At 45.0% G+C, this 25888-nt stretch overlaps 1 protein-coding gene across 1 annotated transcript; it reads left to right on the plus strand.

Moving 5' to 3' along the window:
• Window positions 1-280: 280 nt before the first annotated feature.
• On the plus strand, window positions 281-24316 carry LOC310794017 (DDB1- and CUL4-associated factor 15-like; the record flags this gene model as incomplete). The annotated part of the gene is made up of 9 exons (XM_083655885.1): window positions 281-320; window positions 1526-1657; window positions 4406-4984; window positions 5121-5212; window positions 10280-10402; window positions 15669-15751; window positions 16435-16539; window positions 17313-17428; window positions 23505-24316. 9 exons carry the CDS (start codon window positions 281-283, stop codon window positions 23558-23560), a joined length of 1326 nt encoding a protein of 441 aa, XP_083512011.1. The 3' UTR covers window positions 23561-24316.
• Window positions 24317-25888: the final 1572 nt, after the last annotated feature.

The following is a 25888-nucleotide window of genomic DNA, read 5'->3' on the forward strand; positions in this document are numbered from 1 at the left end:
AACGGTTGGTCATCCCATCCCCGGTCGCTAACGGCAGCAGCATGAAGGCTCTGATCCTGGTGGGCGGGTATGGCACGAGGCTCCGCCCCCTCACACTGAGCGTGCCCAAACCGCTGGTGGAGTTCTGCAACAAGCCCATCCTGCTGCACCAGGTGGAGGCGCTGGTCACGGTGAGCTCATCACAAACACAATCTATACACAACATCTGGATGGATTCTTTTTGGCTGTGAAGGTGTGAGAGGAAATCAGTTTGATGGTACAGTGACTTCTAATAGGGAGAATGGCGGCTCTGGCATTCCCACAGCGCCCTCCGAAGGCCTGTTCCTGCACTATGGATTTTTGGTGGCTGCATCCCGGCTCGGCTTGACAGTGTCAAGGAACTTTTAACACAATTTTCTCCTTATAGCTCCTTCAAATTAAAAGTTTTCCACTGACAAACGGTACAATTTTATTGTGAAATACGTATAGGAAGTTAAACATGTTTAGCTTGCTAGCTTGATTTTCTCTCACTGAAACAAGTCGAGACAAGAACATTTGGGGATATTTGGAGCACCCCTCCCCCAGCAAACCAGTTATAAACACTGCATAAAGGTAAGCAAATAGAGACTAGAGAGTACAAGCAGAAGCAGTAAAATAAGGCTGATTGGAACGTACAACGTACGTTAGCATCTGTAACTGTGGGACGCAGATTCAATCGTTTATACGTTTATATATAATCATGCATATACCTGTATGTTATTTTGTGTGTGTGTGTGTGTGTGTGTGTGTGTGTGTGTGTGTGTGTGTGTGTGTATAGCCGGTCCCCTGGCGCTGGCCAGAGAGCTGCTGACCGTGGACAACGAGCCGTTCTTCGTCCTGAACTCTGACGTCATCTGTGACTTCCCCTTCACACACATGCTGCAGTTCCACCAGAGCCACGGCAGAGAGGGGACCATCGTGGTGAGAGACAGACAGACAGACTTACAGACGAGGAGAGACAGACTGACAGACAGACAGACTTACAGACGAGGAGAGACAGACTGACAGACAGACAGATGGGGAGAGACAGACAGACAGACAGACTTACAGACGAGGAGAGACTGACAGATGGGGAGAGACAGACATACAGATGGGGAGAGACAGACTGACAGACAGACAGATGGGGAGAGACAGACTGACAGACATACAGATGGGGAGAGACAGACTGACAGACAGACAGATGGGGAGAGACAGACAGATGGGGAGAGACAGACTGACAGACAGACAGATGGGGAGAGACAGACTGACAGACAGACAGATGGGGAGAGACAGACTGACAGGCAGACATACAGATGGGGAGAGACAGACTGACAGGCAGACATACAGATGGGGAGAGACAGGCAGACATACAGATGGAGAGAGACAGACTGACATACAGACAATTTTCCTAATATTTATCATCCAGTGATATAAAAAAGTGATTAAACTGTGTGCCGGTGGGGTGACTTGTGTGTGTATGTGTGTGTGTGTGTGTGTGCAGGTGACGCGGGTGGAGGAGCCCTCTAAGTACGGTGTGGTGGTGTACGAGCCTCGCGCCGGCAGGATCCAGCGCTTCGTGGAGAAGCCTCAGGTCTTCGTCTCCAACAAGATCAACGCCGGCATGTACATCTTCAATCCCAGCATGCTCAGCAGGATCCAGGTACACACACACACACACACACACACACACACACACACACACACACACACACACACACACAGAGCACAGCACACTATGTAGGCACCTCTGTCAAACTGAGGCCCTGTTTACACAGCAACGCTCCCTGCATAAAACGGCAAACCTTTTTAGCGTTATGGCCCAATTCCACCGCAGGTAGTAGCGCGGTCCCGCTCCGCTCGACTCGATAAATGGTCTCATCCCATCGGTAAAAACCGGCCCAGCCCGGTTTGATTTGGGGCTGAGTCGTGCTACTTTTCGTCCCTGCCTCGTCGGGGTTCTATTCTGCGAACCCGGGTTCATACGGTGACGTGAAAACATTGTAGACGACTGATTGGTCAGGCAGAATCGTGTTTACTCTGTCTACTGACTGTCATATGCAATGCTGGCGGCTGCATACCAGTTTAGTGGGCTTACCTTCTTCTGTTATGTATATTTCCATCAGTCTTTGTGTTGCTGCCTTCGCCTCCGGTGAAATAAAATCGTGGCGGGTGTTCAATTGTCTGAGAAAAAAGTCCGCTGCTCGCTCAGGGAGCTCTGTAGCTGAGTGGAGGCTGCAGCGCTCCGCTAGGCCGCAGCGGGTGTTTGGTGAAGCCGCGGTCTTGCCTAGAGGCCGCGGGGTAGAGGCTTCACTCTGTTGCGCCGCTGAAGAGGGTCAGCTGTACACCATCGAGCTGCAAGGTGACGCCTCACAGCCTGCTAGCCTCACAGCCTGCTAGCCTCACAGCCTGCTAGCTTCACAGCCTGCTAGCCTCACAGCCTGCTAGCCTCACAGCCTGCTAGCTTCACAGCCTGCTAGCTTCACAGCCTGCTAGCCTCACAGCCTGCTAGCCTCACAGCCTGCTAGCTTCACAGCCTGCTAGCCTCACAGCCTGCTAGCCTCACAGCCTGCTAGCTTCACAGCCTGCTAGCCTCACAGCCTGCTAGCTTCACAGCCTGCTAGCCTCACAGCCTGCTAGCCTCACAGCCTGCTAGCTTCACAGCCTGCTAGCCTCACAGCCTGCTAGCTTCACAGCCTGCTAGCTTCACAGCCTGCTAGCCTCACAGCATGCTAGCTTCACAGCCTGCTAGCTTCACAGCCTGCTAGCCTCACATCCTGCTAGCCTCAGCTTCACAGCCTGCTAGCTTCACAGCCTGCTAGCCTCACAGCCTGCTAGCTTCACAGCATGCTAGCTTCACAGCCTGCTAGCTTCACAGCCTGCTAGCCTCACAGCCTGCTAGCCTCACAGCATGCTAGCTTCACAGCCTGCTAGCTTCACAGCCTGCTAGCCTCACAGCCTGCTAGCCTCAGCTTCACAGCCTGCTAGCTTCACAGCCTGCTAGCCTCACAGCCTGCTAGTTTCACAGCATGCTAGCTTCACAGCCTGCTAGCCTCACAGCCTGCTAGCTTCACAGCCTGCTAGCCTCACAGCCTGCTAGCTTCACAGCCTGCTAGCTTCACAGCCTGCTAGCCTCACAGCCTGCTAGCCTCACAGCCTGCTAGCCTTACAGCCTGCTAGCCTCACAGCCTGCTAGCCTCAGTTTCACAGCCTGCTAGCTTCACAGCCTGCTAGCCTCACAGCCTGCTAGCCTCACAGCCCGCTAGCCTCACAGCCCGCTAGCCTCACAGCCTGCTAGCCTCACAGCCTGCTAGCTTATCGGCTCAATTCCTGTTTTTCCCCTTCTGTTTGTGTCTGTTTCTCGCTTTCTTCCACCGAGAAGAAAGCCCAATCTCCTCAGCTCTCCTGATGGTTCAGATTTTTCATTTGACTGCTTTCTGTCTGAATGTGGATGTGCATTGGACTGACTTTTTGCTATGAATTTTTTTTTTATTCAGGTGGGGTCGTCGTGTTGTAGCGGACTTCTACCTAGGGTTTCTGTTAGAAAAAAAACAGTGCCGGTCAACGTATCCTGCCAGATTTCAGTGTGTCGGACAAATGGGATAAATTCCAATCAAATATATCTGTTTATTGAGCTTAAAATATCTGAAGGTATGCAAATTTACAGTATACTGTAATAAAAACAAATTGAAAAGTAAAGTAGGCTACTTTATACATTATATTAGTTCCAAATAAGTCCCCTCAAATATAGACTTACAGCCCGAACACACCATACACCAGAGCTACGCTGAAGCAACACAGCGCGGAAGCAGTTTCATATCAGCATCCTTGTTAACAGGCGAGACTGATCACACCAGCTCCACGCTGAAGCGAAGCTGCACGCGTGCAAGGAACAGGGATCGATTGAGACTCGGCACGGGGCTGATGGCGTCTGGTGTGACTGGTGTAGCGTGGCACTCCAGCTTCCGTGAAGCGCTGCTTCTGAGTAGCGCCTGGTGTTGTTAACCGAGGCTTAGGGCTATAGGCGTGCGTAGGGCGTGCATTCATTGGGGCAATACCTAAACATCCATTATAGCCAATTAGAGGCATTCTTGTGTTTTTTGGGGGGAAATTGCAGCGAACACAGAGGCAACTGCATGACCAAAACAAATATAAAATGAGCACAAGGTGAAATCTGGGTATAACTTTGGGATGATTGTCGGTGTTCAGTCAGTTTTTTTTATTTAATTTATTCTGTATACTTTTCTTTCTTTCTTTCTGTGAAGTAGCACTCTTCAGAAATCTCTCTGTCAATATTTCTGTCCTTTTTCTGCTGGATCAGTGAGGCTCCTTCCTGCCTCGCAGTGTATCTCAGTCTCTCACAGGCGAGCACGCTCAGTCCTCTCAGATCCTCTATCTCTGTCTCTCACAGGCGAGCACGCTCCGTCATCTCAGATCCTCTACACAAAGGGAGCAGCTCCCCCGTCAGCTCCAGCCTCTGCGTCGTCCTCCTCTACCTCATCACCCTCGTTTTCCGTGCTACCTCAGGGATCACCCGGAACCACACCGCCGTCCGGCAGGCCCGATCCTTTCCCCCCGTCTCCCAGCCAGTCGCAGGCAGTCGTGCGAGCCCGGGAGTTTGCCGCCGACCTATTTAGGCGGGCCCAGGGAGGAGGAAGAGAAAATGACGAAGAGGGAGAGAGGAGACGAGCGGACGATGCCGTGGAAAATGTGTCCTCTCGTACGTCCTCCTCACGTACGGCTTCGTCCCTTCTCCTTCCCCCTCGGAGATGGACTAGTTTACCACAACCCTCGACGTCGGGCGGGAGCCACAGTTTGCCGCAGGGCTCGGAACAGGTGACGACCCCGGCCTCCTCCTCGTCTTCGTCCCCTCCCACCCCATCCTCATCCTCGTCGCAGGAGGCAGGCCCCAGTGAGCCTGGGTATGTCAACTACACACGCCTGCACTACCGCCTCCAGCAGCCGGGGGCAACAGAGCAGAACGCAGGAGGTGAGAGAGGGCGTGAGTGAGGGAGGGAGGGAGAAACTGAGAAAGAGAGAAGATAATAAAAAAAAAAACGTATATCAGGTCAACTCTAAAGCTGTCCGGTTGGTGTGTCTCTCTCATCCTCTACTTCTCTCTCTAGGCTATGAAGACGATAAGGTCCTGCTGCCTTTCACAGTCACTGATCTGAAGGGATGGAACCTACAGCTGGTCACGGGGCCACACAACAGCCAGGTTTGTTTTGGTGCCAGGACTTGCTCGTTGGCATTAGTTACAGTGTATTCTAAGGATAAGGCGGATGTTTTTAACGCGTTGCTTACCGTCAACAACTATGAGAAATAACAGAATCAACATTGAGTTTACTTTACTCCCATTACATTCCGAGTTCCCACGAACCATTTTTAGCTGTCAAGCGGGAAGTAATTCACTCCAATTATAAGCAAAAAAAAACTTGAAATACAGCTCACAAAGACATGGCTTACATTTTAAAATCACTGTTTCACCACGAAAAGTCAGGCTGTTGAAGTTATTACCAATCAAATTCAAATGGGAACAAATTCTTCAAAAAGTCAGCTGTCCCGGTGCATTGTGATGATGGAATATGCATGTCTCTTTGATGTGTTTTCAATCATTTCTTAATACAATGGAGTTCTGCTGCTGCTGGGACGTGGCTGCATAGATGAGATTTGTCTGATTTTGTTATTTTCATAGGATTTGTTAAGCAATGCATAAAAAAACACCACCCTTAAAGGAACACTCCGCCCATTTTCAACCAGCTTTGTATCATTAGAACATCAGTAGTATATCAGAAAACTGTAAACGGTTTTGAAGTCTGTCATTTAATTTGACAGTTATTGAGTGTTAAAGTGTGGACCAGTGACATCACTGGTCCACACTAACTCAAATTAATAACTCATTAACTCAAATCAACTCTCAATAACTGCCAAACTATTCATCATTCATCTAGTTTGACAGTTATTGAGAGTTGATTTGAGTTAATGCGTTATTAATTTGAGTTAGTGTGGACCAGTGATGTCACTGGTCCACACTTTAACACTCAATAACTGTCAAATTAAATGACAGACTTCAAAACAGTTTACAGTTTTCTGATATACTACTGATGATCTAATGATACAAAGCTGGTTGAAAATGGGCGGAGTGTTCCTTTAAGCTTAATTTATACTTATTAGAAAGTGTCGCTCAGCACATGGTTGCAGACGAAAAATAAAGTGTCGCTCATGTTGCTGCATTTATGCTTCTCTCCTCGGCTCAACGGTCACGTGACGCTATAGACAGAGGGAGGCAGAGAACTAGTGCAGACAGCCAAGAGAGGGAATGCTGTGTCAGTGAACCCACGTCGGAGGCAAGATGTAACTGCAGCCGCATATAATATAACGACACACAACCACACAATCACCTCCTCTCTCTCTGGGAAGTTGGTCACGGTGTTCTTTGTGATTTTCACGAAGTCATACATCAAGGACATGCGGATAAAAAATAGCGGGGAGTGGACACACTCATTCATTTCATTTCAGCGAAAACTAAAACAAGGAAGTCTAGAGCGTGCCCGTCTATATAGCCAATCACACTTGCGCGACATTATGTGGCGTAGTCAGCGACACTAGACATTTCACCAGGTAGCAGACACTGCTCGCCGACACTTGAAAGTGTCGACTCAAGTCCTCATTTCTGTCGGCGACCGTTTCAAAAGTGTCGGCAGACAAAGCATAAATTGGGCTTTACCCTGTAAGTACATCATCTATTTACTCTTGGTGAATCGACAAGGTGGTATTTAATATTGAACAGAGAAGTTGAATAACTAGGTAAAACAAATGTTAAGATGCAAGACAACAGTTTTGCTGCTATCTACTTGTTTTTAAGCAGTGCAGCTGTTTCTATATGAGACATGCAGCTGTTTATATATGAGACATGCAGCTGTTTCTATATGAGACATGCAGCTGTTTCTATATGAGACATGCAGCTGTTTCTATATGAGACATGCAGCTGTTTCTATATGAGACATGCAGCTGTTTCTATATGAGACATGCAGCTGTTTCTATATGAGACATGCAGCTGTTTCTATATGAGACATGCAGCTGTTTCTATATGAGACATGCAGCTGTTTCTATATGAGACATGCAGCTGTTTCTATATGAGACATGCAGCTGTTTCTATATGAGACATGCAGCTGTTTCTATATGAGACATGCAGCTGTTTCTATATGAGACATGCAGCTGTTTCTATATGAGACATACAGCTGTTTCTATATGAGACATGCAGCTGTTTCTATATGAGACATGCAGCTGTTTCTATATGAGACATGCAGCTGTTTCTATATGAGACATGCAGCTGTTTCTATATGAGACATGCAGCTGTTTCTATATGAGACATGCAGCTGTTTCTATATGAGACATGCAGCTGTTTCTATATGAGACATGCAGCTGTTTCTATATGAGACATGGCGTGTCCGTCTGTGTTTAGCATGAGAGGATGTAACCTCGGTCCCTCCACAAGGGGGCGGGAGAGAAAGAGAGAGAGCGCTTCGGTGGGCGGCCGAGGTCGACGGTGAATGGAGTAGGGATGTCACGATACTAGAATTTCTACTTCGGTACCGATACCCAGGAAAATATCGATACTCGATACCATTTTCGATACCACGCGGCGGGATGACAACAACACATCAAGAGGCATAAAAAAGAAACAAACAGATGGACGGACAGACGCACGCTTCTCCATAATCTAGGCCTGATAAAACTCACTAAAAACTTTGACCTTAAAGTCCCTGGAAACCAAAATCCACAAAAACGTTCTAACTATGTTATTTAGGGTCTTATGTTAGTAATTTTGTGCCTCCGAAATTATTATACATTACTTTCAACCCAAAGCCTTAAAATCGCCACTTTTCTACAAGATTCTACAAAGTACTTCCTCATTGAAGACAGCAGTGCGTGAGGTGCTAAAACGCAGGAGCTTATGACGTCATAAGCTCTATATAACCTTTGTACACGCGCGCAATCCGCACCCACCTATGGCAAGTCCATTCTTTGCCCCCAGTGACAGCGCTCCCTTGCTGTCCGTCTCCCTCTGTGTGCGTCTGCCAAGCGCTATGCTTGTGAGATTAGCAAGGTGTCGGGTTTCAGCCAGGCCATGTGCTTCTCTCTCTCTCTCTCTCTCTCTCTCTCTCTCTCTCTCTCTCTCTCTCTCTCTCTCTCTCTCTCGCCTAGTGAGAGAGAGCGAGAGACACACAGGCTGGTGGCTCTCTCACACACACACACACACACACACACACACACACACACACACACACACACACACACTCGCAAGTGCTGTGTAACTTGATCTCTTTCTCCGTTTCCCTCCCCCCCCTCTCTCTCGCGCTCTCTCTCTCGGAGGAGATAAATGTCCCTGCTGCAGACGGACACGCCCACACATTCCGCGGGAGAAAGTACACTCTAAAAAATAATGAAATCTCATGCGTTTTGCCACACCTGTCAAACCTAAATTTATATACTTTGCAACGTTCATCATCGTTCAAATTTGGCTGGTAGCTTATTAACATAGGGTCCTGTGATGTGATGAACTCAAAATGCTAAATAATAAAGAAATATTTCTGGTTTCCAGGGACTTTAACAGCAGATTACACCTGCTCTAGTCATCAGCCTATCAGAATACTTTGAATTTATTGAAGCAAAAGATACCCACCAATGACAGGGAGGGAGAAATCAGTGGTATGTTTGATTTTTCATTAAGAGAAAGCACTGCTGATATTGATACAGTTGCAAATGAGTATTGTATCCGTTTCAAATTTTTAGTATTGATACGTATCGATACTATCGATACCTGTTGCAAATGAGTATTGTATCCGTTTCAAATTTTTAGTATTGACTTTTATCGATACTATCGATACTTTTGACAAACCTAGAATGGAGAGAGCGGCTCAAATCCGGTGAAACACGCGCGCACACACGGAGAGGGGCAGCTCACACACGGAGAGGGGCAGCTCATCAATGCGACACACAGATTAGCCGATTAGCTAACGCATTTAAACACGTAAATCTTCGCTTTCAACACTGTTTTGCACCATTGGAATCAGCGTGACTTGCACTTGTTAATGAAGCTCAGTGGCACATTGATTCCGCAGTTGCTTACATACATAGCCTAAAGGCCCAATTATGCTCAACGTTAAATACAGATACACATACAGACAGAGCTTTCTGATGTCTTTATTTTCGGACAAAAATGGAGCATAAATGAGCTCTAGTGTACTAAACCTGCACAGCTTACTTCACCACCTGGGTGTGATTTTTATAACCTCCACCAGGGGTTCCCAAACTTTTCAGACCAAGTACCACTATGTACCAAACCACATTTCCCAGGGACCACTTCCACTGCAGATTCCCCCCGCCCCCCCCCCATAAAATGTACTTTGCTGATTTAACAATGCAATAGCATCAGAAAGGCTAAATAACAACATAAGGCTACTGGTTCAAAACAGACACACGCGTGCGTGCGCCCACACACAACTGCCAACATTAGGCTGTGAAAAAATAAAATGCAATGCTCTGGTGGACCACCAGGCGGAGCCCCGCGGACCACAGTTTGGGAACCACCAATCTGGGAAGTGGGAACCCATCGGTTAAACAAAACAAAACAAAATCTCTAACCTCTGGGGGGCAGCAGCCCCGTTTCAATGTGGTGCAACAGGAAGTCAAGAGGCGCGGTCGGCAGCGGAAGAAAATCCCTTTCCGCTCCCTGCAAGCTCTGCCATTGGCTCCAACCGACCGGCTCTGCCCATTAATGGATTTATTTTCCGCTCCCTGGGTGTTGCTCTCAAATCCGTCCGTCGCTATGAAACAATAACAACACTAGCTCGTGGCTAGTAGCAAGTAGCAACATGCTATATGCTGAAAATGGTAATTGTTGACTACTAACACACCGGTCACGTTCACTTCATTTTGATCGGGTAAAGCGCAGCATGCGTGCGAGCGCTGTTATACCCCTTTTGACGGAGCCTGCCGACAGATTTTTGATGCAAGTCGAAAGTCCGTCTCGAGAGATTAGGGAACCACTGACCTACACAAATAACCGTAGACATTAACTGCAATAAAATTGTGATAAAAGTTTCAGTCAGTTACAGTAAAGATAAGGAAGGAAAAACCATACAAGTGATCTAATATAGGTTTGGCTCCTACATTTTGCATGGGAAGAAACTTTGTAAAAGATGAGTGTGTGTTTTCTCCTGATACTGGTGGTGCTGGAGAACAGGTGTGAGTTAGGGCCATGTGTTTTTGTCTCTTGCAGAGTGTGCGTGTGGAACAGTTGACTCTGGACTTTGAGTATCTCATCAATGAGGTGATCAGGAGCGACGCTGCCTGGGCCCCCCAGTTCTGCTCCTTCAGCGACTATGATGTTGTGATATTAGAGGTCAACAACACACACATACCCAGACATTCACACACACACAATGTCTCTCTCTGTCATAGTACAGTTCTCTTTTGTCTTATTATTATCTTTATTTGTATTTGTATTTTTTCGCTATCAATCTGCTCAGATCTGTCCACACCCCCCCCCCCTCACACCTTGCTCTGATTTGATTAATTTCTTCATATTTAAGTGTCCACTATAATTATGTTTCACACAGGCGCCAAGCTTGGGCTCGGGCAGAGGAGGCTGTGGAAGTGATACTGAAACCTAGAGTTCCCCAAATGGCCACTTGAGGGCTGGCTCCAAAAGGGAGTCGTTCCCGTTCACCCCATGTTAAAATGCCCATATTTACAACAGGATTAAGCATGTTTACAGCCTGGTTCAAAACAGTTTTGCTCTTCCGGTATATAGCTTATTTCACTTTTCATAACAACTGTCCAGAGGGTGAATTTTTATATAACTCACTCAAGGGAGCCCTCAGAGTCCTGCGCGGGTCTGATTTTCAAGACCCGGTTCCGCCCGGCCCCGCGACGTGCAGTACCGACCCCGCTCCGCGAACCCGCACATATGATCAATCAGTACCGCAACCCACCCCGCCCCGCAGACATGAGACCCGCCCCCCGACCCGGAACCGCATATATATAATAACCGTTAATCTGCAGTGCAAACATTTTGTAGTGAACCTAACGAAACTGCCACCGTTTCACACGAGAGGCGAACAGCAGTCTTTCCGGCCGAGACTCGTCAGCTGATGTACGTTAATTAGCTTTTAGCAGCTGCTAGCTCACTAACCAGCTGGATAGCTCTGCTATCAGACACACAGACAGTTACAGCAAGCAAAGTGACTTACCAGCTATTTCCAATATGTCCGGTATAATCCATACTGCCTTTATGATTGCTGTTGGAGGAACGTAAATCCACGTTGGGATGAGACCTCTCCACTTTCACGCTATCCATCCATGACATGTTGTTGCTATGAAAACAGCCAGTGTGTATGTTTGACTGGAAGCTAACGTTAGCCTACTATATTATCTGTCCGACTCGTATTGTCTCCACTCAATCACCTTGACCGCAGCTGAGTTTTGAATGTTTTGTGCAGTCCATATAGGGTCACACAATGCACAGTATGCGCATACTTGAAACGATGCGAACAAAGCGAAAACGTGCGTCAGAAACTTTTCTCCTGTTCGAGTCAGACCAGCTGCCAGACACACCCCCTGCCTCCATCTGAGTGCAACAGAAAAACATACATGGCTCATACGTTGTCGTTGTTCCACCTGCCGCCCGTCCGCATTTAGTTAATTTTACCCGCCGCCCGACCCACCAATTTACAGAAGTGTATTTTTTACCCGCCCCCGCGTTTTTTTCCGGGTACCCGGCGGGGCCCCGCGGAACCCCGACCCAGTGCAGGACTCTTGGAGCCCTGGGAAAATACTGGAAAAATAGTCTTTCATTTGAAATACACAAAATACAAAACAAATGCTGTTTTTGGAAATTGTTATTATAATAACTAGAAAACAACATGGAAGATAATGCTTCTCTTGCACTAGAATGTGTCACACTAGCTGTGTTTCCATTACAGTTTTTCGCAAAATAATTGCGATATTTCTACAACTTCGACAATGTACAATTGCGACTTGTAGGCGTTTCCATTGAAGTTGAGTTTGGTCACCTGAACGCAATTCCCATTAGCCTACCAGCAGCTGCCTGCCACAGTGGATCTGCCCCATATCCCGTCCCCTGCATGCTCAAATCCAACCAATGGTCAATGCAAATCACAACATGAAGTTACAACACATATAAACGAGCCTGATTATCAATTCAAAATAAAATTAGTTGCAAAATGTTGCTGGCTGCGGTGAATGCAGTGAGCGCGACAGGCAGAGGAAAAAAGCCTAATAGCCTAATAGCCTACAACTGGTCCGATTTAGAGATGGAGGGGGGAAAAGGCTGATTTGGTCAATAATCACAATTTTGTGTAGCTATTATAATTATAACACTGCACCTGAAACGTGTGTAATGTATTACTCACAGTCACTGTATTCACTTCAGTCAGGAGCACGCACCGCACCGGTGTGTGCTTGCTTTTCATCCCTTATCTCGCGCTGTGCCAAATGCGCGCACACAGGCAGCCTGTCACCATGGACCGATTTCTGCCATTAAACATTATCTATTTTATATTTATTTTGCATAACACTCGTCTTTCTGCTAGCGTTGCTTCAAAGTTTTCCATTGCTGCGGAGGTTTTGCCACGGCTTATCGAACCGTTTCTTCCTCATTTTTCGCTGCTTTTCCAAAGCAGAATGGGTCACATGACGTGCTAATGCGAAAAAACTGTTTCCATTACACTTTTGCGATAAACTGCTATATCGACACGTCTGAAAAACCACCTCATGAGAGCGCAAAAACGTTTTGCGATATTTGGGAGGTTTTTCGAAATTTACGTGTTTCCATTACCCAATTTCTATTGCGATATTTAGATTTTGCGCATTTATGAGGGTAATGGAAACACGACTACTGTCACAAACTAAATGTTTGTTGCATGGTGAAAGAAAAATAAAGTACACAATCTATTTCTTAAATAACTCATGCTCAATGGTCCCTAAACTTATGTAATCTTATGTACCCCTTGAGCTGTTTTGCCATGCCAGTAGTAGTCTACCCCCTCACTCATGCGTGTTGATTCTGCTAAATTTGTTCTATTATTATTCAGGAGCAATTTTTTTTTTTTACGATATAATTTTTTTCTGACGATATCGATATCGTGACGTTTCGATATCGCGATATATCGTGCGATGAAATATCGTGACACCCCTATAACTCACCCATTTAGTGTAAAATAGACAATAGAAAAGACAATGTTTTGGGCGTGATTGACAGGTCGTCTGTCAAGTGATCATGCAGCGTGCCGATCACGGCCCACCACCAGGTGGTGCTGCGGCTCCACCTGGTCTCGTGCCGTCTCGTGCGAGCTGCACAAGAAGCCCAATATGGCGACGGCCACACTCGACTTCAAAACAGGAGTCCAGAAACCAATGGGTGACTGTCCATCTGTCTATCTATATATAGGTTCACCTCGATGGAAAATGTAGTGTCTTACGGCCTTGACATGATAAGCCATTATTATCTGTCTTTCAGAACAACATACATTTTGTTTGGACTTTTATCAAAGTGTGGAAGTCGTGTGTGAACACAGTGTGTGTGTGTGAACACAGTGATGAAGTGGCTGCTTCCTGAGACCACCACCCGCTACATACATCGCATGAGCAACGAATGCAGGCTCCATCTGGGCCCTTCTTGATCTAACTTCGTTCTCTCTCTTTCTTTATAAAAAAAAATATATATATATATATACTAACCTAAACTTGTACCACTAACCTAAACTTGTACCACTGTTCCTTCAGAAGTTGTAGTTGTCATAGACTGTGCTCCATAGTTGATTGCTCTATTGCGGACAAAAAATGTGTTATTGTAAGTCGCTTTGGATAAAAGCATCTGCCAAATGACGTAATGTAATGTAATGAGAAAGAAAGAAGAAAAATCTATTAAAGTAATCAGACCTGCAGTAGTTTTTATGCCTCCGCCGGCGATAGCCAGGCCGGAGGCATTATGGATCCGGGTTGTCCGTCCGTACGGCTGTCCGTACGATGTTCCATGTTTGTTAACGCGATATCTGAGGAACGCCTGGACGGAATTTCATCAGATTCGCCTTAAACATTAACTTAGGCTCAAGGATGATCTGAATAAATTTTGGTGGTCAAAGGTCAAAGGTCAAGGTCACTGTGACCTCTCGAACGCCATTTTCAAGCTTGTTAACGCGATATCTGAGCAACGCCTGGACGGAATTTCATCAAATTTGCCTCAAACATCGACTTAGACTCAAGGATGATCTGATTAGATTTTGGTGGTCAAAGGTCAAAGATCAAGGTCACTGTGACCTCTCGAACGCCATTTTCAAGCTTGTTAACGCGATATCTGAGGAACGCCTGGACAGAATTTCATCAAATTTGCCTCAAACATCGACTTAGACTCCAGGATGATCTGATTAGATTTTGGTGGTCAAACGTCAAAGGTCAAGGTCACTGTGACCTCTCAAACGCCATTTTCAAGCTTGTTAACGCGATATCTGAGGAACGCCTGGACGGAATTTCATCAAATTTGCCTCAAACATCGACTTAGACTCCAGGATGATCTGATTAGATTTTGGTGGTCAAAGGTCAAAGGTCAAGGTCACTGTGACCTCTTGAACGCCATTTTCAAGCTTGTTAACGCGATATCTCAGGAATGCCTTGACGGAATTTAATCAAACTTGTCTCAAACATCGACTTGGACTCAAGGATGAACTGATTACATTTTGGTGGTCAAAAGTCAAAGGTCAAGGTCACTGTGACCTCTCAAACGCCATTTTCCAGCTTGTTAACGCGATATCTCACGAATGCCTTAACGGAATTTCATCAAATTTGCCTCAAACATCGCCTTAGACTCAAGGATGATCTGATTAGATTTTGGTGGTCAAAGGTCAAAGGTCAAGGTGAGCTCTCGAACGCCATTTTCAAGCTTGTTAACGCGATATCTCAGGAATGCCTTGACGGAATTTAATCAAACTTGTCTCAAACATCGACTTGGACTCAAGGATGAACTGATTACATTTTGGTGGTCAAAGGTCACTGTGACCTCTCACACACCCAATTTCCAAGCTCTGTAACGCAACATCACAGGAGCGCCTTGACGGAATCTCTTCCAATTTGCCTCAAATGGCGATTTGGACTCCAGAATGAACTAATGGCGGAGGCATAAGTCCGCGTTGCGGTCGTTCTAGTTTCAGTTAGCTACACACACACACACACACACTCAATGATTGCGATCGGTTATGAAATGTCTGTAATATCATGGTACATTCCAGACTGAGAAAGTTGGAGGCAATTTGATCAATTCTCATGGGATGTTCGGAAATATCAAGGAATGTTACAAACCAGTCAGTCACTTTACTACAGGATGTATTTTCAACTTGTTTGACACATTCATTGCATTAGATTGTTTTCAGCTGTTTTTGTATATTGCAGTGCAGTCACTTCTCCACAGTAAGCCCAACTGTAGCGGAAACCAGACTGGTTGTTCCTTTTCTAACTGAGCTGGAAACATTCACATGTTTAGGTCATGGAAGCACTCGGACTTAGTGAAGGAGAGTCATGGGGAAGTCATGGGGTTTGACATCAGGTCCCCGGTGCAAAACCCTGCAGTAATGTGTGTACTTGGTGTGTATCAGGTGTGTGCGGAGACCAACACTGTGATGATCAACATCGGCCTGCTACTCCTGGCCTTCCCCAACGCTGACGAGGAGCACTTCAGGTACCCAACGCTCCTCCACACTGCTGTCTGTCTGTTACCCAACGCTCCTCCACACTGCTGTCTGTCTGTCTGTTACCCAACGCTCCTCCACACTGCTGTCTGTCTGTCTGTTACCCAACGCTCCTCCACACTGCTGTCTGTCTGTCTGTTACCCAACGCTCCTCCACACTGCTGTCTGTCTGTCTGTCTGTTATTCACCTTCAGCACTGGATCTGCCATTCCAGACTGCCTATCATCTGCCAATAGCTGTGAATGCCTTTGTTCTTTGTCTCTACTTGATAAACAACCATACACACCATTATTCTGCCCTCAGTACATCTTTTAATTGAATTTTCCCATATGTCCATATGAACACAAACTTATAAAACAGAGCTACTGTAAAGTTCTCACATATGACATATTAGCAGGTAAAAAAAAGCATACAAAATAAATAAGAGTAAAAAGTACAATAGTGCAGCAATGTAATAGTTGACTGTACATTCTCACCTTCAAGAAAGTCCATATTCTTGTAAAGTCCATTCCATTGACAAGATGGCATTTATTTTACCTATACGTGTATAGAAGGCACATCCATCTTTTCCCCCAAAAAAAGAGCTCCAGCCGTGAAGTTGATCAATATATAATAATATATATATAATATATAATACCGTAAGTCCTTTTTCCCCATCCTTTTTTGTTCCCAGGCCAAACACCTACCATTCCAACCTGCAGGTCAGCTGGGACCTGAACACAGGAGTGTGCTACACTTTTGGTGTCGGTGACCTTACGGAGGTCAAGGGTCAGACTAGGTGAGGAACCCCCCCCCCCCCCCTCCCCCTCCCACGCTCTCTGTTCCATTCATCCTGATGAAGCCGTGTCTCTACACACTGTTCAGTTCATCCTGCTGAAGCTGTGTCTCTACACACTGTTCAGTTCATCCTGCTGAAGCTGTGTCTCTACACACTGTTCAGTTCATCCTGCTGAAGCTGTGTCTCTACACACTGTTCAGTTCATCCTGCTGAAGCTGTGTCTCTACACACTGTTCAGTTCATCCTGCTGAAGCTGTGTCTCTACACACTGTTCAGTTCATCCTGCTGAAGCTGTGTCTCTACACACTGTTCAGTTCATCCTGCTGAAGCCGTGTCTCTACACACTGTTCAGTTCATCCTGCTGAAGCCGTGTCTCTACAAGCTGTTCAGTTCATCCTGCTGAAGCTGTGTCTCTACACGCTGTTCAGTTCATCCTGCTGAAGCTGTGTCTCTACACACTGTTCAGTTCATCCTGCTGAAGCTGTGTCTCTACACACTGTTCAGTTCATCCTGCTGAAGCCGTGTCTCTACACACTGTTCAGTTCATCCTGCTGAAGCTGTGTCTCTACACGCTGTTCAGTTCATCCTGATGAAGCCGTGTCTCTACACACTGTTCAGTTCATCCTGCTGAAGCCGTGTCTCTACACACTGTTCAGTTCATCCTGCTGAAGCCGTGTCTCTACACACTGTTCAGTTCATCCTGCTGAAGCCGTGTCTCTACACACTGTTCAGTTCATCCTGCTGAAGCCGTGTCTCTCTGTCTTCTCTGTCAGTGGGAGTGTGTGGAGTTCTTACAGGAAGTCCTGTGTGAACACAGTGATGAAGTGGCTGCTTCCTGAGACCACCGCCCGCTACATACATCGCATGAGCAACGAAGCTCTGCACAAAGGTGGGTTTTACCTTTACACACACACACACACACACACACACACACACACACACACACACACACACACACCCACCCTCCAATAAAGCCCTGGGATGGTTTGCACAAAACATCCTAAGTTAAGATTTTCCTTAAAGTCCAAGTTAAGGTTTCCATAAAGGAACAGGAAAAAGACTTAAGGTTGTTTTGTGCAATCGATTTTATTTTATGGAAACCTTAACTCGGACTTTTAAGGAAAATCTTAAGTCAAGGTGTTTTGTACAACCGGTCCCAGGTCTCTAAAATAAATGTCAGATTTACCAAAAATGTGTCTAAATTTGTGTATTATTCATAGCCTAAATAATATTAAAATAAGCCCTTTTCACAGCTACCGTTTTGTGTCGAAAAGGCAGGGTAAACACAGGTGCAAGCAAAACATTAATGAATTAATGGAAGTTTCCAACTTCCATGATTGGAGGGTTGGAAACCCTCGTTACTGTTTTGCTTGCACCTGTGTTTACCCTGCCTTTTCCACACAAAATGGCCACCGTGAAAAAGGCCTATTCTTACAATATCACACAATACATGTATATTACAATATCACACAATACATGTATATTACAATATCACACAATACATGTATATTACCAATATTATCTGGTTGCCATACAGGCACGGTTGTGAAAACATAACTTACTGTACTCCTTGGATCGCTGTACAGCATTGCTCCTGTTAGACAATACAGGAAAGTGTTTTCTTCCAGGGTATCCGCGGGGGCTTCAAAAGTATCAAAAGTTGATAATCAATTTAGGGAAAATTTAGGCCCTAAATAGTCTTAATCACCATTTGATGGGGTATTAAATTGTTTAGCTATTGTGCCGATTGTGTTAAATGGGCATATGATATCGTCTCATATCGATCGCAGACCCCTGAAGCAAATGCAAATCGTATCGTGGCAGACTTTGTGATATCAGCAAATATCCTATCGTTTTCCAAAGAAACTATATATCATATCGTAATGAAACTTATGATTTACACGCCTATCGCTGATGTGACAGAAGTGGCATTGAGGTATTGGAAAAGGTCTTCAAAGGTATTGAATCTAACTTCAGGACTCCTGCATATACCCTGTATTAAATCTTGTAGCTGATTGTCTTAAATTAACATATAAAGATAAAGTAACGCACACCAAAGGTTGTAGTGAGGTGCTGATGGAAGTAGACTTGAGTTGAACACTCTGGCTCCATATGCATTTCTTTTAATGGGTGACGGGTCGGCCCTCCGGCCTTCTTCAAGGTCAACAATAGTATGACAACAGGCACTGGGGATATTCTATAGGCTAGGCCACACCCTAATCATCTGATGGTGGTTAGAGCATCATCAGGGTCAGGCAAACAATCAAATAGCCTTTAGCCAATTAAAACTCTTCAACAGTGACAGGTCAAACTACAGCCAATCAAATCACTTCAAAGTTGAAACAAAGTGACAGAACATATATCATACCATACTGTAATAGACTTTACAATTACAAAGTCAAGTATAAAAATATACATTTAGGTTTCTAATAGAAAAAGTTTCAACATCAGCTCTAGATGAACATCATAAACAACTCAATCTAAACATCCAATAAAGAGACTACTTTACAGAAAACATGTTAAGTCAAAGTATATTCAGTCCATGAGGGGACAGGCTTCTCAGGCAGTGAATCCAATAGAGCTCAACAGTGACTGCCCGCTTTTTCTCAAGAGAATTCCCCATTCATTTTCTCCATCTAGACCAGGAGGAGTGGGCTTTTTTTCTTCCAGAGGGCCATACTGACTTACATCAAGTAAGCGAAGGGCCACCCTGACTTACATCAAGTAAGCGAAGGGCCACCCTGACTTACATCAAGTAAGCGAAGGGCCACCCTGACTTACATCAAGTAAGCGAAGGGCCACCCTGACTTACATCAAGTAAGCGAAGGGCCACCCTGACTTACATCAAGTAAGCGAAGGGCCACCCTGACTTACATCAAGTAAGCGAAGGGCCACACATTGGACATCATTCCTGCCATACACTCCTGATTTTCACTGGAGTCTCCCTATTTTTAACCCTCTCTCCCTCTGTGATTGATTATTTCTCCTGTTAATCCCCTGATATAATATAATATATACTGTGATACAAATCCAATGGCTGTAGCAGATGAGATTTATTAACAGAATTCTGCCTTTTATTTCGTTTTTGGGGGTGGTTGTTTTTTTTCTTTTGAGGATGTTGAGGGCCGGATTGAGATGGTGCAGGGGCCGGGTCTGGCCCTGGGGTTACCGCGACACGCAACTCTTTTCTTTTCTTTTTATAATATTTTTTCCCCAAATTTTTTTATCCCATTTTTATCCCCCATTAGTGCCAATTTAATTTATTTATCCTGGTTGCTACTCCACCCTCTGCCGATCTGGGGAGAGCCGAAACTGGCTCCATGCTTCCTCCGATACATGGGCAGTTAGCCAACCGCTTCTTTTCACCTGTTACGGCCTCCACACATATAACAGAAATAAGGCTCAAGTGGAAACCACAACATAAGAAGAACGCCACACAAGAATCAAAATATAGGGTTTTTATTGTCCTTTTCCCCAAAGTATCTAATAAAAAAGGCCCAAAACCATAAAACTAAATAACCTGACAGTTTGGCCGAAATAAACAAAAGGGAGAGGGGTCTGGGCTGGCCCATATAGGGCCGTCGAAGCCAGCCCCTCTCCTTAAACTAACAATTAACAAACGTACAAATAATAATTTAGATTAACTAAACTAAAACTAAGGACGAAAAACAACTACCATAACAGCCAGGTTAAACTAAAACAATAAAGCCTGGCACCTATTGTGCCAGGACCTAATAACGGAAAGAAAGGGGCAAAAGTATCAAACCAAATGTACAGGTGCTGCTGGGCTGGATTCAGGTGTAGAGTCACTGTGTCCCAGCAGCAAGCCAGCTTATATACCTGCAGATGCAGACCTGCATCAGCAATCAGCTGAGTGTCTGCAGGTGTTCAGCCTTAGGTAAGGAGGAGCAGAGGAGATCAATTAAGGAACAGTACAAACACAGAATGTAAACACATGAATGTGCAACATGATACATACCATGTGTGAAGTTTATTATGCACCGTCCATGGCCACACGCAACACCCCCACCCTATGATGGTGAATACCGGGAGTGCAACGTGAGGTCATTCAGCAGTCAGAAACTTAGCATACAGTGTCGGCCAGGACATTGTCGTTGCCACGGACATGTCTGACCTCCACCAACCGCGCTGACAGCAAGATTTTAAATCTCCTATACAGGCGTCCATAGGGACAGAGACATCACACAAAGATTATTAGTGTGCAAAATGTCCATCTGAAAAATCAAGCAAAGTTAACTGAATGTCGACCAGAAGTCAACCGAATATTGAACAAATTTAAAACATTTTAACCCATCATGTGGAAAAGTCCCACTCCGAATGTTAACTACTGCTAACCTTCTTTCAATGTTAACCACTGTTAACCCATCATGTGGAAAAAACCCACTCCTAACGTCAACCGAAGTTAACCTCTTCCTACTGTCAAAAATGTCAAAAGAGCAACATCAAGGCCATCCATTACTGCACAGGTAACTGAATGACATGACTCACTCAAGAGAACTCAATAGAGAACTCAATACAGCAATAGAAAAGGTATTGCATCCACAGAAAAGTCGCTGCAAACATTCCCGTAATAACCTGCCATCAACGCCTGAGCCCACGGTGACTGACAGGAGCGGGAAACGACAGGACAGCTTCTACTTTAGAGTTTTTCAGCTGCCCTTCAACGACAGCATTAAAGACACCCACAACATCGTCAGGGTCTTGAGACAAGGCCAACACAGCCCGAGTTCCAGCAGGGGTAGTGCTGGACAACACCAACACTACCTGAACATTACCAGCCGCTTCAGCACTGGACACCTGAAACATATGAGAATGATGTGCAACAATCTCCTCTATTTTAAACTCCATCTTAAAGGGAGATGTCAGTCACATTGCCAAACTAGACAAAATGTCGCAAAAACGACAAAAGCAAAAACCTGGCCCGCCGCAGCATGACACAGGCAACACAGCCCAAAAGCGCAGCACCACGCACTAGGAAAAAACACACTGCCCACTCAGCAGCACACAAACTGTGGCGTCCAAAACAGGTGCGCAAAAAACACCGCACCAAAAATCGGCACACAAGCAAATAGACTATTACAAGTCCCAGAAATACAGACACAATGTGCCAAAGTACCACCTCAGTGTTAAACTACGTGACAATTAACACTGTAGGGAGAGAAACTAATGTTTCTCAGAAACAAGAAAAAGCAGACGCGCTGGAATCCGCACCATTACGCACGCTACAACCTGAGGTGGAGAAACTCCCAATCCTCAGAAGAAAAAAAAAACTCGCGATCGACGAGCCCCCATTATGTTACGGCCTCCACACATATAACAGAAATAAGGCTCAAGTGGAAACCACAACATAAGAAGAACGCCACACAAGAATCAAAATATAGGGTTTTTATTGTCCTTTTCCCCAAAGTATCTAATAAAAAAGGCCCAAAACCATAAAACTAAATAACCTGACAGTTTGGCCGAAATAAACAAAAGGGAGAGGGGTCTGGGCTGGCCCATATAGGGCCGTCGAAGCCAGCCCCTCTCCTTAAACTAACAATTAACAAACGTACAAATAATAATTTAGATTAACTAAACTAAAACTAAGGACGAAAAACAACTACCATAACAGCCAGGTTAAACTAAAACAATAAAGCCTGGCACCTATTGTGCCAGGACCTAATAACGGAAAGAAAGGGGCAAAAGTATCAAACCAAATGTACAGGTGCTGCTGGGCTGGATTCAGGTGTAGAGTCACTGTGTCCCAGCAGCAAGCCAGCTTATATACCTGCAGATGCAGACCTGCATCAGCAATTAGCTGAGTGTCTGCAGGTGTTCAGCCTTAGGTAAGGAGGAGCAGAGGAGATCAATTAAGGAACAGTACAAACACAGAATGTAAACACATGAATGTGCAACATGATACATACCATGTGTGAAGTTTATTATGCACCGTCCATGGCCACACGCAACATCACCTGACAGGGGAAGCTTCACCGGTAGGACATAGCACGTGGGAGGTTCACGCTATTCCAACCAGTTCCCCTCCCTCCCTCCGAACAGGCGGCCTTAACGACCAGAGGAGGAACCACATTAGCAACCAGGATATTGCATGTTTTGGTGAAGCGGTTCCTATATAAGGGAAACCCCCGGGAGGCACGGGGAGAACATGCAAACTCCACACAGAAAGGCCCTTTTGACGACCCCACCCGGGCGGTGGGCACTCGAGGACATGCGGCCGGGCACGCATTCCTTCAGCGTTCACAGCGTCCCAGGTGGGAATCGAACCCAGGAGCTTCGAGCTGTGAGGCGACAGCCGCTTACCACTGCACCACCGTACCCCCTTGCGACACGCAACTCTAAATGGATTCTCCTTTAGAGTTGCGCACGGCTTGCCCTTCTCCGTGGAAGTCAGACCCAAAGCAAGCCTGGCTGGCTTCAAACATGCACGAATCACAAAGACAAAAGTACTCACACATAGCCACGGGTGTCTTCCCTCACGCCGGTCTGGCAACGCTGTTTGTTAAGTTTCAGTTTACGAGTACGATGCTTATTTGTGTAGCCGGAAACTGTATCTTTCCCTTTTCGGAGAGTGGGTCTGACTTCCACGGAGAAGGACAAACCGTGTGCAACTCTAAAGGAGAATCCATTTAGACTTGCGTGTCGCGGCTAGCCCTGGGGCAGCATTTTGCCCATGTGTGATCTAGACATTTAGAAAAACCTTATATAATGAGTTTTTTAAGCCTGGAACCAAGCCAACCAGCCACCTACTGAATCGTGAGTGACCATAAAACATTTCACTAGGAGCAAAAAAAAAAAAAAGGTCTGGTGCTATGAAGATTTGTGCTCGACTGGCCCCAGCCATTAACTCACTGTTGTATGGCATTTGCAAACATACACCAGCATTTGTGGCGTATGTAGATAAGAGTGAAATCTGATTCAAATCTCACTCCTCTTCTCATCTGTAGGCTCGTCCCTGCAAGTGCTAACGGACCACGACCGATGCACCTGGATTGTGTTATGAAGGAGGTCGCCAGACAGCAGCAGGCCAGACAGCAGCAGGCCAGACAGCAGCAGGCCACCAGACAGCAGCAGGCCACAATGGTCAAAGAAATTGAAACAAGCGCGCACATGTGTGTGCGGCTGTACGCGCGCACACACACACACACGTACACATCGACACTGCCTCATCTTTGGTGCAGAGCATGACCTTAATTTGGGGGCAAAACTAATGTTGAATGACACGTGATAACATGTTTATTACACGTGTCAAGACAAATCTGTACAACCGAGCGAACAATGCTCTCAGAGGAATACTGTAACAAAGTTGTAGAGGTGATCTGTGTTTAATCTTTGAGGTTAAATCTTTTTTCTTTTCTTTTTTATTGTGTACTGTAATATAGTATTGCATCCATCAACCAATAGCTGGACTGAACAGAAATTTCAGATTTCATTTTTTGTTTTTATACATAAAGGTGTACTGTTAATCGAGTGTGTGTCTTTTGTGTAATTGATTGTATGGACTATATCTGCACCTGTGTGGTGTTCACAAGGCAATGTCACCCAGTATTTGGATGGGTGTCCATGTGTGTTTAATATGTATGAAAAAGTTCACAGATTCTGCTGCTTCTGGACAAGTGGTTTCTTGTCTGGCCTGGACCAGTTAAATCCAGTATTGATTTATATCTCCATGGTATTTATCAAAATGAAACAGTACTGCATCACTTGTAACGTTGTCCATTTTTGGGGGGTCTTTTTATGTCATGAATGCAGTGGGGTCTTGCAGTCACCTGCTTAGCCAGTCAATTGACATCATGCATGGCAGTGAGACCATGTTCTATTGGGCTATTTTTGTTCAAATAAAATGTTCAAAAGATTTGTTTAATTTTGTTTAAAAAGGCTTTGATATAACCATTTGCACAGACAATCTATCACATGTAGGTGATCTGGCAGACCAAGAAAACGGTCCAAATAAATCAGTCGCATGAAGAAAAAGATCTAGAGGTTTAGAGGGAGCAAAGATAATTTTCGTCATTATTGAGAATAAAGCTACAAACTCAGATTTCCAGGGTTCCTACGTAAGTATGGAATTTGATTTTAGTATTTTCCAGGTCTGGAAAAGGAAAAGGGTAGCCTATTGAAAAATATCTTTTTTCAGACTATTGTCTATTGTGACTATCTGACTACCGGTATACAGTATTATGTTAACAGATTGCATTTTAAAACCATTTAGTTACATAATAAAAAACATAGCTGTATTCCCAAACCAACCCAGTCTCACTCCCAGAGCGTCAAAATACGATTCGTCATCATGCCCCCTGGTGTCATGACTGCTGACATGAAAGTTCTGCCAAAGAAGGACCATCTGGAGGTCGCCTCGCAGTGGTCCAGGGTTGTGAGTGGCGGACCCGTTCCAACACCTGGTTCAATCCCTGACCCATACCATAGCCCCTACCAAGTTGCTTTTGTTGCCTAACCCTAAGATTGGGCATTAGTTCCATATTGTTTAACTTTCAGTGGAATCATATCGTGACACATTTCTGAGGTCTAAATTGATGATGAAAAGCAAATTTTCCATATTGCCCAGCCCTACATCTTACATGTGCCTTTGACTACAACTGAACATTTAGCCCAAAATACAGATTTTTTTATCCATAATATTGCCCAGCTCTATGTCAGCCCTTAGCAAAAAGAAGTATACTTCAAGTTTATTTTATTAAGTAAACTTAAGTAAAGACCAAGTGTATTTCCAAGTGTACTTTTATGCAAGTATACTTATATACTCAAGTACACTTTATGTAGCCTGGGTAAACCGTGACTGGGAACTGAGAGAGCAGGTCACGTGGTGGCTGGGTTTACCTAGGCTACACTTTATGCACCAAGTATACTAATATAAATATACTAGTAGTATACTCCAAGTATACTTGCCCAATACTTCTTGACACTAAATCGGCCCAATTCAGTATACTAGTAGTATACTAAGTAAGTATACTACTAGTATACTTTAAGTGTAAGGAAAAAGTGTGACCATGTGAGATTCAAACTCAGGGCCCCTTCCTTTCAGCACAATGTCCTATGTCTTATCCACTAGGCCATCCATTCAGCTGAGTAAAGTAGTGAATGTTGACCATACCACTATATGTGTATCTGTCTCTATTCTAACACTACAGGTCAGATTGGGCTGAAAATTTAAAGCAACATAGCAACATTTGTTGTTTTTAATCCAATAGCAATATTAATATTATTGTCATCTTGTAAAAAAGAAAGAAAATCTCACTAAACTCATTGTAATTCTCTTTTCATTCAAATTCAAATTTCAAGTGTTGAAAGGGTAAAATGATTCAGATCAGAA

Source organism: Poromitra crassiceps, assembly GCF_964638095.1.
Source record: "Poromitra crassiceps genome assembly, chromosome: 19".
NCBI lineage: Eukaryota > Metazoa > Chordata > Actinopteri > Beryciformes > Melamphaidae > Poromitra > Poromitra crassiceps.